This window comes from Anarhichas minor, unplaced genomic scaffold (assembly GCF_050575085.1).
Source record: "Anarhichas minor isolate MPS153535 unplaced genomic scaffold, ASM5057508v1 ptg000116l, whole genome shotgun sequence".
In the NCBI taxonomy this organism is placed as follows: Eukaryota; Metazoa; Chordata; class Actinopteri; order Perciformes; family Anarhichadidae; genus Anarhichas; species Anarhichas minor.
Window position 1 is genome coordinate 76950 of NW_027466562.1, and position 18051 is coordinate 95000.

The 18051-nt window shown below is 41.8% G+C and overlaps 2 protein-coding genes across 2 annotated transcripts in view; one reads left to right on the top strand and one right to left on the bottom strand.

Moving 5' to 3' along the window:
* Window positions 1-9429: 9429 nt before the first annotated feature.
* Window positions 9430-11403, bottom strand: hoxb13a (homeobox B13a). Its single transcript, XM_076083049.1, has 2 exons — window positions 10692-11403; window positions 9430-9677 (listed from the first exon to the last, which is right to left on the bottom strand). Exons 1-2 carry the CDS (start codon window positions 11401-11403, stop codon window positions 9430-9432), a joined length of 960 nt encoding a protein of 319 aa, XP_075939164.1.
* Window positions 11404-14355: 2952 nt separating this feature from the next.
* eve1 (even-skipped-like1) overlaps window positions 14356-18051 on the top strand; it is a 27270-nt gene continuing 23574 nt past the window's right edge. The window contains 1 exon segment of the mRNA XM_076083050.1: window positions 14356-14427. Within this exon segment, the coding sequence (XP_075939165.1) occupies window positions 14356-14427 (72 nt within the window).

Genomic DNA, 18051 nt, shown 5'->3' on the forward strand with positions numbered 1-18051 from the left:
CCGTTTCCTTTTCTTCCTGAGCAGTTAAAACGCACACAGCCCGCTGATCCGGGGGCTGATTTTATTTCGCTGCATATCTCAGTTTAAAGTCAATTCAGCTTTGCAAAATGACACAATTGCAGCCCAGTAACAACAGTTTGTGTCTCTTTCTATCCACTTTGTTCATTTGCTGAAGGAGGCTGAAACTCTCTGTATTTTATTTTCAAAATGAATCCTTAAACACAGCAAATGTCTCAGTGGGAAACTTAGTTTCTCATTTGAGCTTAACTTTATAAAGCAGCGTGTGAACACAAAAGGCGAGGTCTCTCCTTCTCTGCTTTTAATTGGACGCTTTTAAAGAAGGGAAACATCTCTAAATTCATTTGAAGGTGTCTGCGTTAAAACAGGATTGTTCAGTCCAGTGTCCATTTCTCCACCCTTTTGCCCCCCCAACCCCCGAGGCCATTCCAGACCAGACAGGGGCCAGACTACTAACTGTTTACAAGCTGTCTGTCTGTCTCAAGTTCAACTGCAAAAGTCCAAGCTTGGAAACAAAAAGACAGTCCGCAATGCAGACGGAGGAGGAGGAGAGAGAAGGTGGTAAAATGGTAGGGTGTTTGTGTGTGTGTGTGTGTGTGTGTGTGTGTGTGTGTGTGTGTGTGTGTGTGTGTGTGTGTGTGTGTGTGTGTGTGTGAGGGGGATCTGTTGGACATGAACTTGAGACAGAAAACGAGCCTCAGTCCTGCATTCCTGGTCTTCAGTATAAAGTATACTCTGGGGAGGTGTGTGTGTGTGTGTGTGTGTGTGTGTGCGTGTGTGTGTGTGTGTGTGTGTGTGTGTGTGTGTGTGTCTCAGGGGGTGGGTCCTCTCCTCTCCCGCTGTCCCATAAACTGCTGTAGAATAGAAATAGAATAGAATAGAAAACAGGCTAAATATCAACTATTTATTGCGTTTAAACATTTCTCTTCATCTCTATGCAGACGGATGAGAGGGTGATGATGTCGGAGAGGAGGTAAATATAATTTAAGGTGGAATTGTGGCACTGCAGCCCTCCGTGTGTCTGTTCACTGACAGATGACGGTCAGAACCCCCTTCATGTTTTTACACCAAAGAGAGGGGTTTACTGCTAAAAAAGGTTCTCTGAAATATAATATCAAAATCCCATCACATGTTTAGAATAACGTTTTGTGTAATATTTCAGATACATTTCTCTGAGAAAGCATCTTCTGTTTGTCATTAAAAGGTTCGATCTGCAAGAGCAAGACAGAAAGAAAGATTTCACATTTATCTTCTCTATAACGAGTATGTTTATAACGCATTATAAACATACTCGTTATGCGTTATAATCTGCTCAGAGCATTGTATGAGGTGCACTGATAAATACACATAATGCTTTATGATCATAACACATCATAAAGCATTTTATAATAACTTATAAGGTAATAATACTTCTAACTGCTGGTCTCTCTGACATTTTAGATTTAGTGGTATATTTTCACGTCAGTGAACAATGAATACTTGTGAAAACATTATAATGCTTTATAATATAACAGTGACTATAATGCATTATAACAATATGTTATTGTATTATTAACTATAAAACAAATGCCAGTGAGTGACCAGCAGTTATGAGGTATGATACTTGACCTTTAGGTTTAATAAAATGCTTTATAATGTGTTATGATCACTGTTTTAAAGCATTATGGATATGTATCAGTGCTCATATGACTACAGTGCTATTAGCACATTATAAGCAGCAACTGAGCAGTTTAGTCCAACAAAATAAATGTATTCATCACTGAAGGGAGATGTGTGAGAGATGCAGTTTATTGAAGAAAGTGATTCAAAACGATGCAAAGTTTCAAAAATCGAAATTCTACTTTTTCTCACTTCTTATGTTTGCTAATATCCCTCCGTGCCCGTTTTCAGTCTCTTTTCGGCTCCCAAATGTGCTGCTGTTTCAACTGGACGAGCTGGAGTCATGACTGTTAGTGTACAGACTAGTTGCTGCCATTACTGCACATCTGCTGGTTGGGAGACTTTTATAATATAATCCTTTGAACATATGCAGTTGTGTGTACTGTAGAGCCCAGAGTACCTGTGAAGAGGTGTCCTTTCTCCCGTTTCACTAGGCCGCGTTCACTAACATTCACTGTATTTTTGTGTTCGCTTGATTATTATTTTCAGTCCAAAGTTTCATTCATCTTTGTATAATATCCACTGAGGTGTATACATGACACAAGAACATTTCCTTTGGTGGTTCTATGGGTTCTTGCTCCTGGGGATGTGGTGGTGGATCAGCTGCTCAGCAGCTCAATCTACAGACGTAGAAACAGGTTTGTTTCATCGTGTCCTGTTAGCAGGGAGGCTCTGTGAAGATGCAGGAAGACGGCTGAGGCAGATCTGCAGCGGGTTCTATTCTGGTATACTTGCTGTGCTCATTGGTATAGATGGGTTTGCATTGATCGATTGAGATATCAGTAGTAACTTGGAGATCTTCTAATAAAGGTGCGTTCATTATTCTGTGTGTTTAGTTCACCCTGTAGTTCAGATGGTTTGTTGTGAGGTGAGGCTGAGATGATAAAATGCCATTCAGTGGAGCTAAATGAGGAGTCGGCAGCTTGCTGTGAGGCTGCAGCTTTTTATTGAAACTTTTTTTTGCCCTTTGTGTCAGTAATCGTTTTGTTAATGAACACCACTTTTGTTTTTGCACTACTCCTTATCGACCTGATTCCTCAACTTCCCATTGTTTTAAGTTTTCGGCTGCCAAACCATCTCATCTGCTCTTTATGGGCTTGCTGCACTGCAATGCATTTTCCCAGGGGTCGGTTTGGAGATCTGGTTCTGGGCAAAACGTTGCAGACTGAATTTGAACACCTTGTATTTACAATGTCAAAAGTTCACATTGCTTTGAGCAAAAGACACCCTTTCTGAAAAAGATAATATTTTCATGTGGAAGTTGTCTGTCTTTGTTTCAGTAGCTAATGGTGAAAATCAGCTTTTCACAAAGTTCAAACTAAATGAACAAATGTTGTCCAGATCAATTTAAGGTTTCAAAACTTCCAAGTTTACAATTTCACAATCTTTTCAGCTCCTCTAACCTCAGTCACAGAGCAGTGAAGCAACGCAGCAAAGAGTCACAACTTGATTGGTCCTCCTGTTTATATGTTGAGCTCCGATTGGTGCTCTGCAAATGGAACCTTACTAAAGAATAGCATTCATACGGAAGCAAAAAAAGAGACACGTTTTTGAATGTTAACAGTCACGGAATCCTGACTCTCGAAATTAATACACCAATGAATTTCTAGCATTGAAATGTGTGAGAGCTCAGATCCACAAATTCAATTTCAGAATTTCTGCCCAAATAATGTATTCAGCTTGCTCAAATGGTCAAATTGCTATTTTTTAAAGCAAAATGCTGCAAAGCTATGAATTCAGTGGTGTTTTTAAATGATCATATTCTGCTAATAGGTAAGACATATGATGCATTACATTACATTACAGTATAGCGTTTATCCAAAGCGACTTACAATTCAGATTCTATCACATTTCTACTGCCTCTTATTTGCTTCCATATGGACGGATATGACCTTTTGTCTTTGCTTTGTCTCGTGTGCATTTTGGGTGTCATTTTTGACTCATATTACTGAGGTTGCAATATCTAAAAATGTACTCAATATTTTAACAATGGTATATAATGATTTTACTTTTGTTGTTTTCCATCCTTTCAGGCACTTTCCTACTAACTGTCATCTCAGCGTGGCTCCTTGTTGGCTCTCTTCCCAGAATGACTGAAAACCATCCAACTGGGTCGGGTTAGCAACAAGCCAGTTGCTGGCGTCAGCCGATCCCTGCCCTGCATAACGAGCGTTTGTGCTGCACATTTATCCAGCTTTGAACACTTCCTGCAAAGCATTGTGATGGTTATTATTGTGACCCTGGTCCCGAAGAGTCGGAACACTCCTGACTGGGCAGCCTCAGCCAGACCAGAAGCACCGTCTGCTTTCAGGGACAACAAGGGCTGTGTCCAAATAGGCCTACCCGATGATGTCCCCTCTCCTTTGACCGGTCCTCCCTTCATCATGACAGTGAAGACAGATGTGAGTCGCAGGAATCAAGAAAGTTCCTGTCTTTATTCCTTTGAGAAATGATGCTGTTGTGTAACGTAACTAAGTGCATTTCATTTGAATTCCTGCTATTTTACTTCTTCTTGCTCTTTTTAGACTACATTTTAACAACAGATGTGGTTTCAGATATAATCATATTTTAGATACTAAACACATGATGAGCTTATAAAGTACAGCTGCACCTTCAACCAGTAAAAGGCTGTTCACACATCAGCGCATCGCAGCGTCATAATAATCAAATTATATCATTTATAATAGTATAGAGCTCACAGAGAACATCTTTTCTGAGTTACGAGTACTTTGGATCTGAATATTTTAAGAGATTTTTTCACTTAGAGGGACAAGTTTATGTTGCAGTTTGGATAATTAACCAAAAGATCTGAAAACTTCCTCCATCATGTTTTATGCTACTTGTAACCACAAACTGCTGAATCTATGAATAATTCTAATTCTAATGATTTGATCAAATAAAAAAAGCAAACAGAAGACTTGTGACAAGTGATCTGAGTCTCAGCTCACTGACTGTCCACCTCTCCTCTCTGAGGGTGCAGCTGTCTGAAGGGCAGGAGTGTAAAGTGCTCCGTGTCTGTTCACTTTGTTTTTAACAACCACAGCAGGTCGGACCAAACCTCGCTCGCACCAACGTCTGTCAATGGTCTTCTTCTTCTTTACAAGAGATTCAGAATGTGACAGAGAGAAACATCTACTTGACTCACTCGCTCATGTCCTGTGTCATGTGAGTATTTGTCCCATCAGGGCGTAGTGAGGCCTGACCTTTCACCTCCATTGGAGTGTAGCTCAGTGGCATGTGCGGCCTCGCTGCAGTGGAGGCAGATTGTGCTGCAGCTGTCCTTCTGTGCTTGTTAGTGTATCTGATGTTAAAAACATTATTTTTTCCATTGAACTCTGATCTCCTCTCTGACACACTAAACCTTTTCATAGCCAACAAATTGTAACATTTATTTATTTATTTATTTATTAGCTTGAACTTCATGGTGTATTTTCTCCTGATATTTATTTTGTAGTATATTTCCTTGTAAGTATTAACATGTAAATACTTAAGGGAGAACAGAAATCTGAACATTGTGGATAAAGCCGCAGGTTCAAAATGAATGTTTCATGTTGTTGACAGAGTCAAAGGTTTTTACAGAAAATATTGTCAACAGCCATAAAGAAATTCTCCATATTTTGGGGAAATAGTGTATACATGAGGCTATGAGTGATATCTGAACGAACCCCTCCGTAAAAACCTTCAGAACACAGAGAGGATGAAAGTGTAAAGGTTGGTGTCTGAGAGCTGCTGAAGTGGAGATTTATGGATCAGAAAACGTCCTTTAAAGGTTTAGTAAAATGACAGACATTTTGAAGACACTACTGAATAGGTCAAACTAATAGATATCACCATGAAACTTCACCAGTTCATTAATTATTTTAAGACAATTGTTTTTTGTATTCACACTTTTTACTGAAGTAAAAGTATTATCAGCGAAGTGCATTCAAACATTTAAAAATACCCCTCATGTGGAATGACCCCTTTCAGATTATATAAGCCATCATATGATATTGCATCACTATCACTGATGCCATCATGTGTGTTCAGCATTGTGAATGGATATGTTGTTGTGGGCCAAAGTGGACATCAGTTAATAATGTAACAGGTAAATCATGGTGGAAATATCTGCTGAAGCTCAAAGTGTTTCAATGCACTTTTGAAGAATTATACAATTTACTAGAGTATAAATTAATTAAAGTAAATTATAGTAACTAAATAAAGAATATAACACTGTTAATTGTAGATTTTCTTTAATTAGAAACAATGAAATAAATTGTATTAGATAAACTAAAAAACATATAAAGAGCTTAATAACCCACATGCCGATTTATTTAAATTATTCCCAAATAAAGTGTTTAGACACTTTATTTTCAGATGCAAATGTGATATTAGTATTTGAAAAATAGCACACAGGTGGGGATGGGATAAAACATAATGTGTAAAAAAAATTACTTTATTATTTATTAATAATCTCGAATTGGCATGTGCTTTTGTGTGAGAAAATAAAGTAATTCCACATGAGACGGGTGGTCCTCCTTCCTCCTCCTCCTCCTCCTCCTCTGGTATTTGGACTAAAGGGGAGAAAAGGGGTTTTATGAGCTTCAGGGCTTCCGTCGGTATTGTTGGTTTTAAAGGAGGACAGAGACAGAGCAGTAAAGAGAGTCAACAGGCCAGCAGAGCACACCGCCGTTTGTCAAGTTCAATGTTAATGTTTAACGGTCCGACACACACACACACACACACACACACACACACACACACACACGCACACACACACACACACACACACACACACACACACACATACACACAGAGAGAGGAAAGGAAAGTCGGTTTTACAATGACTGGAATCCAGCTTCTTTTTTAAATTACATATCTGTTCGAAATTAATATCTTCTCCACTGGAAAGAGTAAATCACCTTTGTTATATGCAGCTATTTTATTTTATTGTTTAAGTCTACATGTTCATGTGTCCTGGTTTGTCCTCATGGTCTGCACATATAACACTGCTGATCCTTTCTTCTTCTGTTTAAGCGTTTTTATTTCACATCTAAAAGAACCTGGATATTTATATTAGCACTGTTTTACTGTTTTTTGAACATTTACTGTAAAGGACATGTGTTTACTGCAGAAGGCCCGGGACAAAGCTCAAATGTTTCCGTGTAACCGACGTCAAATGTAACACTGAAGGTAAACAAAGTAACTGAGTCTAATTATGGGAGGTTTCAAATGCGCAAATAAGACACGCTACATTTTAAAGCAGGATACAGAAAATGCTGTCGTGTAGGCCTACAGCAGACATTCGATGTGACACTTTTTTTTTTTTTTTTTTTTTTTTTTGCATTTTTTTTTTTGGACAAACAGCGAGATAATTTAGTCTCTTCATGCGGACCAAAATGTTTCTCGAGGTCAAGAATTAATATCTGGGTCAAACCTGTGAGATACCTCGCAAGAATGATGTCATGAAGCGATATCACTTCATTTCCTGTATTCATATTTAAAGTAAACAGTAATAACGTATTTCAGTCTGCGCAACACTTTGGCGCAGCCCCTCAGGTGGGTTTGTCCCTTTTGGAGAGACAGCGGACGGCCTGAATTATTGGTCCAAATAGCGCGCAGTCATTACGCAGCAGGAATAACAATACGCAGGACGCCTAATAATCCAGACAATCAATGCTGGTGGCCCAATGTGGGGTTCAGAATTATGCTGATGCTGTGCAAACGTTCTGGACGTTTTAGTCATTTTGCGCTCAACCCAGACTGTTTATTTGACAGAGGAGCTCACAAAGCGCTCCAAGTGACACCAGAACCAGCCGGGACCCATCCTCCACACTAAACGCAAGCATTTATAATAGTAGAACCAGTTCTAACACCAGCACACCTCGGGGTCTATAAAAACAAATTTAATCACTCAAGAGCTCGCTTTCTAACACAATCAGTTTTTTACAGTTTGTAAGAAAACCACGCAATCTAATGCGAATGACAACCTGCCATCCCCCCGCAAAGGTGATGCATCGCGCACCCGCCCGCTGCTGCTCACTGTCACTCACTTTGTCGCCATGAACGCACCGCAGAAGCGGATCAATGGTGCGCGGGAACCTGCTGGTTGAGCGAGGAGTTGCCATGCATGTAGCTGCCGCAGTGTGTGCGTGTGTGTGCGCGTGCGTGCGTGCGTGTGAGGCTGAGGAAGGCGTCTCCATCAGACCAGACGACACAACAACGCTCTGCTGCTGTCATAAAATGTTGGCAGGAGACTTGAGGCTGTAGCTTGGTCACATGACTCTCAAGGTCAAGGGCTTCTCTCTCTCTCATACACACACGCGCGCGCGCACACACACACACACACACACACACAAGGACATGCACAGAGGAGCTACAAACAATTGGACCAGTGATTGTCTCCACTCCATTCACTCTTGTTTAAAGACGCGCATGAGCCGAATATTAAGACCGAAAGTAGTCCCAATGATATTATTCTGTATTCATCTCCTGCTGAGTCTTTGATCTCTTTTGAGACACTTTCTCATTTCACGTGCATGAAATAATTATGTTAAATTTTCCTTGATTGAATTTTGTCTTTTTTATATATAATCTTTTAAAATATAAATTGTAAGGTTACTCTCAATATACTTCAATACAGCTAAACACTAAAACCGTCTTTCGCACATAAATTACTGGCACAATTAGACATTAGCTACATATTATAAGTAAGGATGTCTTTTAGATCGAGTTAAAATTTATTTCATGTAATTATATTTTTGCTCCAACACTTTTCGAACACAATATTATAAAATGATATACATCATTTTTCCGCACCTCCTGTCTCGTGGTCGCAGTACTTTACAGACAGCTGGAGGACTAAACCTCCAAGAAGAAGAAAAATCATAAATACAGTGATTTTCTTCTCCTGAACCCCTTTAACTGCTCCCGCTGTGACGGCCTTCTACTTTAAAATACACGGCGTAACACTCTGAGCACGCCGACGCTTGGTCTCATTGAATCGGTGGGAGGTTTTGTTCACACGGGGTCTAAACAGGCCCGTGAAATGATAGCGGGGGAATGGATAGCATTGCTGCGGTGGCGTTCCAGAGGGCTGGCCTGATCCAAGGAATGAATCCGCACTCTCATAAACACGTTTTAATCTGCATGGAGAAGTCTGAATGCCCCTCCCGCTCTGTTTGCCCATGCCCAGTCTGCCGGCGTCAACTTTCAGCAACTAAATGCGGATTTGTTTGCACGTTTTACGGGCGGATGAAAAAAAAAGTTAGGCGCAGTAATCCCAAATTGCAATTTGAAGACATGAGACCTACTGGAGGCTGCTTCTGGATTAAAAGGGTTTATTAATAAGTGTTGCACTATACTTTGATTACTGGTTTACAGGCGTTATAAACAATATGGACCGCATAACAGCGTATTTTTTTGGGGTGGCTATAGGCTACAGGACAACACTGACACAGAGTAAAGCACAGACAGTAAACAGGACAGTTACATGAAAGCAGGCAGGAAGGTGCTGTATTTACAGGATGCCTCTGAGGAGACAGCTGACCACATGGCTTTGGTTCTTTTCTTTTATCTTGTTTTGTCCTTTATCTCCTTTTTTAATTCGCATTTGTCTTCCCATTTGTTGGCGCACGCGTTTACGCATCGTCCCAGTCCATCAGCTCGTGATTTTCTCCTTTTCTTTCGGTAATTTCTCCCAGTTCATTTTTTTAATGCATAACACGCAAATACAGCTTCACTAAATCGTCCAGAACGCAGCAAACCTGCGCGCTACGGAGGGCTAGTCTTCACTTTGGCCACGAACTTCTTCTCCTTCACCCTCCGGTTCTGGAACCAGATGGTGATCTGGCGCTCCGACAGGTTGGTCGCGGCCGAGATCTTCCTCCTCTTGTCCTTGGTGATGAACTTGTTGGCGGCGTACTCCTTCTCCAGCTCCTTCAGCTGGAGCTTGGTGTACGGTATCCGCTTCTTCCGGCCCCGGCGGAAAGGCGAGCCGTCGTGCTGGTGCGCCACCACATCTGTTTGAGGAAAAACAAATACAAAAGAGAAAGGTGGTGCAGAGAGTGAGGGTTGTACACGGGAACACACGCCAAGTGTAATACAGACAAAATAGTGCTGTGTGGCGTGTAGTGTCTGCGGTTTAAACGAGGAGTACAGCTACTTTACGCCTGGAGCTGATTGGACATCGACACACACACACACACACACACACACACACACACACACACACACACACACACACACACACACACACACACACACACACACACACAGACAACATGGTGGATGACTGCTGTCTGCAAGCAGCACGACCACGCGGGTAACCTGCTTCTTCTGTCCTCATATGTATAGTCTTCATTTATGTGTGCACACGTAAATGCTCGTATCCTCTTTTGATTGCTTTGTTTTTATCGATTATTATTTCATCCCATCCCTGTAATAAATAGCCGAAATTAAGATGTAAGATAGCTCCTCTTTAAATCACTGCGCTGATAGTTCTAATTAACTTTCATCCTGCAAAGTGTTATGTATGTTAACAGTTAACATGCCACAGTTTGAGCATTAATCACCCTAATAATTAGCTATTTGTAAGGCTGACAGATGCGTCGCACGGTACCGGGCAACAAGTGACCTTTACATTAGTAAATGGCCGCTCATTAATGAGCATGATGAGGCTAAATACATCTTAGTATTAATATTGTCCTCTACAGCAGCAGATGCACAATTCACCTCTAAGTTATCAAATACCGACGAGCTATAAACTGCTTGTCTGATTGCGCATCATTGTACCAAACACTGTCAGACCAGATGGGATTGTTTGAATATTATTATACAAACATAAATAAATATTAATACTCAAATATATTAAAGAATGTGTATCAAATATATAATATTATATATATATATATATATATATATTTAAATACTATAATTTTTTCCTAAGGACATGTCACACATTACGACCTGTGCATCATTCTACAGAGCAAAGTTCCTTTACACATGTTTTAAAGAAAAATAAAAACACGGTTTACCAGCCAGAGCGGACTTCCAGAGGTGTCCAGCCTGTCCCTGGTCCTTGGAGCAGTACATCTGTCCCCCCCAGCCGTTGGTTAGTGCCCAGGGCTGGTAGCTGTCCATGGGGAGCAGGGTGTCATGGCGCGGCTCTCCGGCGCCCAGCGTTTGGACCACCGACACGTCCAGGTAGCTCGCCATGGACTGGTACGGGCTCGGGTAGCCGTGGTAAAAGGCGAACTCCTTGGCCCGGTGGTTCGCGTACTCGTCCGAGTTCACCGTGGTGTCCATATACTGCGAGCTGAGTGCGGCTCCCGCCGCCTGAGTGCACGACTTCACTGAACCCCGCCCCATCCTGCACGGATAGTAGCCGTTACCGAAGTAGCTGTACGGCAACCCGGTGGCGGCTGAGGAGCTCTGGTGCGACACGGCAGCCGCCGGACACGGCCCGGCCGCGCACTGCTTCCCCGAAGACCCACCTGTCTCGGAGCCCGAAGCAGACACGTCCATCGCAGCGTAACCCGCCGAGGAGTGCACCAGGCCGGACGCATGGCCGCCCAGAGCAGCGGCGGCCGCCGAGTGCGCCATGATGTTGCGGCACTGGCTAGCGGCGAAGTTGCTGCTGCCCACCAGCCCCTCCATGTTCTTGTTCAGGTCGTCCAGGTTGTTGTCATACACAAACATCACCGTTTCCGCTGGCCAGCGTGGGTTTAGAACCAAGGAGGCTGTCATAGGCGCTCCTTTTTCCCGGTCTGGCCTCCGTTCGTCGCCGTTTCCTCTCAGACTCTGACCGGTCCTGCGCGCTGAGCTGCTACATTGGCTGGATGAAGGTGAACTGGCGCGCGTTTATTCTCTATCTGATCGCTGGCTCTCCTGCTCACGCAGCTCAGGTAATTCACATGTACCCGTCTCGTGCACTGTCGTAGCACGCGCGCGCTACCGTACTACTGCGCCGTTTAGTGACGGTGCTCGCTCGGAGGCAAAGACTCCCGGTAACCGGCCGGACCTCCGGTTACATCCCAGCCGCAGCCTTGACGCACCAAGCCCCCGGAACAAGGAGATGAGGGAGGGGGCGCGTGTTCATTGGATGAGACTGGATGATCACGTGATGGTGCAAACGAGAGGGGGGGGGGGGAGTAGGGGAAGAAGAGACTTGTTGGGGATTGTCAGTCAAAGAAAAATATTTTTATGAGGCTCGAGCTGTGGCACGAGAAGAGCATGAGCTCCGTGGAACTCTTTCAGCTCCCTGTCCTCGTGCAGCTGCAGCGTGTAGAACTCAAGTGTCTGATCTCCTGCGACTGCCAGGAAGAGAGATATTATCACTGTGAGAAAAAAAATCACTTGGAACAGTTTTGTGTTGTGCGTAAAGACGCACGGGGAGCACAGAAACACTGAGTAGTTTATATAAGTACACATGTAGACACAACGATGGAAACGTGAAGTCTCCTAACATTGAAACAAATAAAGATTAATTCTTATATGTTTAATTCTTCTAAAATCTAAATATTCGACCTCTGGTGTAAAAATGAGACTTATGGACACATTTAAAGACTTATAACCAGTGCTGCTTAATGCATGAAAAAAAAAGTTTATCATTGCCATAAAAGTATTAAAAATAATAACATATCAGGAGTATTTCCAGCCTTTTAAAAGAAACATTTGATTATTAAAATAATTGTACCGCATGGACATTTCTAAGCCTGAATTTATGTGTACTTTTAACCAGGCCCGCTCTCTCTCTCTCTCTCTCTCTCTGTCTCTCTCTCTCTCTCTGTCTCTCTCTCTCTCTCTCTCTCTCTCTCTCTCTCTCTCTCTCCATATGACTGAAGGAAGCGTAAAAGGGGATTTATGGAAGGGATTTGGAGGTCTTAAGATTTGAGAAATGTGGCTTCGGATCAAAGCGAGTCAGAAAAAGTTTTTTCACGGCATTTGTGAGCCGCGTTATTTGCAGAAATCATTTCACCGGTCTCTCAAACTGCGCCTGGTGCTGTTTGAAATTGAATTCTTCTGGCGCTGTTTTTTTCTTGCACAGTAAACGGCATTTTTAGGATGGAGCTCCTCACGCACTCACTTCATGGATTCACTGTCACGTTCTACATCTATTTTCAGCGACACGTGTCGCCGTTTTATGTTGAAAGCTTTATTGTGAACGATGGAATAATTTGTTACCATCAAATATCACCTCAGTGGGCCACTCTGAAAGAAAACAAAGCGTTTGAAGGCGCCACGCTTTTCGCATTTTGCTTCAAATGGAAGCGTTCAGTTTGAGCGATATTTTATACCGATTTGTTAGATATTATACATGTTAGTTTACGCATATTTTGGTATCCGTGACAGCCATGAGATGCACCATGAGCTCCCAATGCAGACACTTTAAGCTGAGGCTGGCAGCTAAAGGTCGGCAATATTATTTGATCTTGTTCTACTGTACAATATGTTGGATGGTTGGCCGTGGAATCCACACCTACAGCGGTTACTTTCTCTTCCCTTCCAGGGGCCTGTAGGTGCTGAAGAAGTACGCATTGTGTTGTGTTATACAGCAGAATATATTCCGTAAAATGTAATATTTTAGCATCAGATCTCATTTTGAAGAGAGCTGTACCAGGACAGTAGCACCTGTGTGAAGCTGCTCCAGGTGAGCCGGGCAATAAACACGCTTGACTATCTGGAGTAAGTTTAAATAAATCAAGCTGTTGTTTGAGTTCAGTGGAGACTAAAAAACACAGCATGTCCAGAGAAAGTACATAAAGTGTTCTGAATGTTTCTGGATTCAGAGGCAGCAGCAACATTTTAATGTAAAGCTTCAAGACATTATGAAGGATGCACAAGGTGGTGAAGGAGAATCCAGCATTTGTCTTCGTCTTTGTTGGATTTGTTGTCCGGTCTGATGTTTGGCGGTTAAGAATACACGTGATCTTTCAAAAAAACAATTAAAGTAAAAGAATGTTATACCAAACAAGACATTCAATTAACACAAATTAACTTAAAGTTCACTTTTTTGGAATAAATGTTGCTTCTCAATTTGCTCATGAACACAGAAAGATGCGATTAAAAGCTCTAGAAAAGTAATGTTTTTGTTTGTGTTTTTTATTTATTTGTGCCTTATTTTATTTTTTCAAATAACTGCACCAATGTCAAGAATTCATTTTCAAGGTCTAGTAAAAAATAAAAAGAGATTATTGAGTGTCAGTTTGACTTTGGGCCGCACGGACTCGTGGCTTACAGAAAAAGAAAAGAAAGGAACCAGCTCTTGAAGTCAGTAGTGAACACTGTGAAGCTGTTAGAAGCGTATATTACAGGAGAGTGAACGCCACTGAATCCTTACTGTGCATGTCTGACGTGAGTCCTCCATCCCATCACGACACCGAGCTCACTGAGGACCAAACCGACACAAACCGTTGGTTTAAAAAAGCTTAACGTTGTCTGTGGGCCTAACAAACACACAAACCACCCAGACAGTCGGTCTCTCTCCCATAGTGTGGTCTGCTGGGGCTGAAGGTGAAGGGGGGGGGGACTGGCCCCCGAGGGTCAAGGTCAAGTTTAACACGGAAAGGGCGAGAAGGAGGGGAGGAGAGAGGGGGGGGGCAGACAGAGAGAAAGACAGATGCAATGAGGTTCAAGGCCACCGCACACCTTGAAGCCTTCTGTTTCTGTGAGTGTGTGCGTGCGTGCGTGAGACCGCGCATGGGTGACAAGGAAGACGCCATGGTGTCTCAGCGATCCATGGTGTCTCAGCGATGGGCAGCGGCCCTCACGGTCCAATATAACCAGTCTAACCGGCATAGAGACAAACATCAGCCCATAGATCATTAACCAGATATCCGCCTCAGTGCACGTGAGGGAAACGCAATCACTTTATTCCCCCTCAGTATGAAATAAGACAAATGTGTTTCTCAGGTCCACAGATGATCAAGTATTAGTGCATTTTCTCCCACACTTTGACTCTGATTTAGTGACTGGTGGGCCGCTAACTGCTGCATGAATGCACAGATATTACTATTTGTATAAGTTTATAATGTGCAGTATGTAAAGGATGTATGTGTGGAGCTAATGATTGATAGAATCACCCAGAATCTAAATTAGCCCCCCCCCCCAAGAAGAAACTAAAAAAGGTTACAAAAAGAAAACCTAAATAGTGTTCTGATAAAAAAACATATTACGATAATATTAATATCAATAACCACACGGAAATGCGTCATCATCTCCGGTTTGAATAAACTGCAGTGCTGATGAACGTCATCAGGTGTCAGTTTATATACTAAATTATGACCCACTTTGTATATGTGGCCTATTTGACGCTGAGCGCATTTTTGGATTACAATAATATTCATTTTATTCTCATACAAGCATAAAGAAAAAGTTGTTTTGACATCTCCAGGCTCTTGCAGCCATTCGCACATATTATTTACATTTACTTTATGGTGATTTATTATTGTATTTATCTACGTGTTTTTGTCACACGAGTATCACGCGTGGCATTAAGTTCAATTGGAAACTCGTTATTCGTTCATCAGGCGGGAGCGCAAACAGAAATAAACCCAACAGCCTAAAACTAACAATTAAAGGCTTAATGACAGAGGCAACGAAAGCACAAGTCAGCGTCACAGAACGGGCCCACTGACGCTGCTTTAGTCTTAATACACCTCAGTGTGGAGACACTAAGACACGTGGACAAGAAGGCCTGATAGAGGGATTTGTATTATTTCGAGCATACTCGTCAAGTCTGATCTGATGTGTTATTTTAGTTGTGTTTATAGCTGCACACTGAATTAGTGAAGCACATTAAGTCAGTGTTACAGTGTTTGACGTCACAATCAGAATCGGTTTTATTGACCAGGTACAAACATAAACAGGTTAAAAATACATAGATATTTATATATAGATATATAATATATATAGATATCTATATATACATCTATAGACATATTATATAACTATTACGTCAGGTTGCATCTGCTGTAACAGATGACAGCCTCGTTCCAACGCCCACGGCACGCGTGTGCTACGTGAGTCTTACTGTATCGGGACCAGAACGCGCTGTTTAGAGACGAGAACCGACGGAAATGACTTAAATAACGAGACTCGGGTACACGAGACTTCATTTCAACGAGTCAGCAGACTTGATGCAAAACTAGACAAGAAAGCTCTGCCTCCAATAAAATAAATGAACATGCATGTTTTGAGATATTAAAAGAAAGAAAATACATTAGTTTGGGGCGTCAGGTGATTGGCATGAATGGTGTAAAATCTCCTCGCGCACTATATGATGTCATACATGCTGTGTGTCTGATACACACATTGGTCCAGCCTTCATCTCCTCCTCTGCTTCGCTTTAGTTACTGATCTTTATTCATGTTATTCATATCCATCCATCCGTTGGTTGATTTCCTCATTTGTTCTGTTTTGTTGTTTCTTTGTTTTTGTTGAATATTTTATTTCTGTTTTGTTGTTTAAAAATACAACAGAAAGTGACCACGCTGTCTCCCTCAAAGGACATTTTTATATTTCCATATTGCGATACATTTACCAGCTGTATTTACTTTTCACTGCCATTTCGATTCATTCTTAACAAACAGTCATTAAATTAAATATTTCCAGCAGATTTAATACACCATTTCCAGGGTTTACTTACTAACTCCATGCAGCATCAGTTCACTTAATCTCTGTGTGCTTTTCTTAAAGAGTATCGTCAGTGTTCCCTTTTAGTTTAAGGTGGCCATCATCACTATTCCAAGATTTGAAAATCTCCTGACACTTAAAAGTGGATCCTGACTAGGCTGCAGTGTATCAGGAGTGTCTTGTGCTTTCTGGGATCTTTTCAAATCATAACACCAAACACTTATCGGTCCAGGTGAGATGCTGAGTCAGCAGCTGCTCCCCTGTTGCTACAGAATTAGCTGAGTTCAATATGTGAAGTGCAGCAACCGACCTTTTTTGTTTCGTCAGTCAGATGTATGTTTCTCAACATCTAGCTTACCTAAATACCTCTTCATTCTCTCTTCAGCTGCATTGCATTCTGGTCTGTTGCCTGCATGTAGTCCTGTACACCTTGGCCTCGGTGACTAACATGGAGGATGTCTCCCTTTTGTGACAGCAGTGCTATAAATGGTGAAAGGTTGACAGATGTTCTGTGAGCAAACACCAGTGGAGCTGCTGGAAGTTCTTACATCAAAAAATGAATAAATAAATAAAAACAAAGCAAGTTACACATTTTGAAGTGTGACCAAAAGAGTGTTGAATATTTCAGAGATTAGCTTTTTACATAAGCTCTCCTGCGGACGTCTCAGAGGGATGTGGTGTTTAACGATGTGGTTTACTTACCAGAGCCGGCACAAGAAAGTGCACTTCATCTTTACAGAAAGCAATGGCAGTGGTGAAAACTGGTGCGTCCTTTTTGAGGAAAACATTGACTAAGATGTTACCATGACCACACAGGTCTCTGCCTAACAGAGACAGGGGTGTACGAAACACGACGTTCACTGACTGACTGTCTTTATCTTCTATCAGCCGGAGGCGACCTTTAACGACTGATCTTCAGGAAGCAGGAGGGGACATTCATACGAAAAGAAAACTAAAATGTTAAAAAAAGGTTTTGTAATTGATGGTGAAAGTCATAATGTGCAACCAAGTCAACGAGGCGCAAGTGTTTTATTGCTTTAATCCGCTCTCTTTATCCTCTTTACAGCTTCTTCAGATGCAGCAGGTGGTCCGGGCTGGTCCTTCTGAGCTCAAAGTCCTTTAAAAATACAGAAATGATAAACCTTTAGTTTTGTTGATCACATCTCATTGATATCAAACATTAAGACGACACCTCGACACATTATTCGATGACCAGTCTCTGTTGTTATGCTGGTCAAACTGAGCTGTGGCTACATTGACGTTTGATCCCATTAGTCTGATCAACTTGAGTTGCTTCTTTTTCTTACTTGAAATGAACATATTCTATTTGTCTTATGCGTCATTTACACACTACGTCAAAAATAAGTCTTGTATGCTGAATATTTAAATATCATTTTGTCCAAAAGAAAGTTAAACTTAGTCTTGCTCGCTTTTCCTGGCGCTTTGAATTGCGATCTGATGGTCTTCCATATCACACTATCACAGGACCAGACCATACTTTGGTCATGTGATGATGATGACTGAGACATCTCCATGACAACTGAGCAAACTCCCAGTGAGAAAGACAATGAAATGCGCTCAAAGCAGCAGGAAAGGCCAGTAACAAGGACGTCGAGTTTTGGTTTGAATGTTCTGCAGTTTTGTACATTATTCATAACATTTCATAACACGCAACACATAAAAAATGTAACAAACATATAACGGCAACATGTGCATGGTTCCACCTTCTCCACAGTCCTCAGCTCCAGAAGAAGTTTAGTT

Coding starts and splice junctions, on each gene's coding strand:
- hoxb13a (XM_076083049.1), bottom strand. CDS start 11,403: ATGACAGCCTCCTTGGTTCTAAACCCACGCTGGCCAGCGGAAACGGTG. Junction 9,678..10,691: donor CTGGAAGTCCGCTCTGGCTG/GTAAACCGTGTT, acceptor TTCCTCAAACAG/ATGTGGTGGCGCACCAGCAC.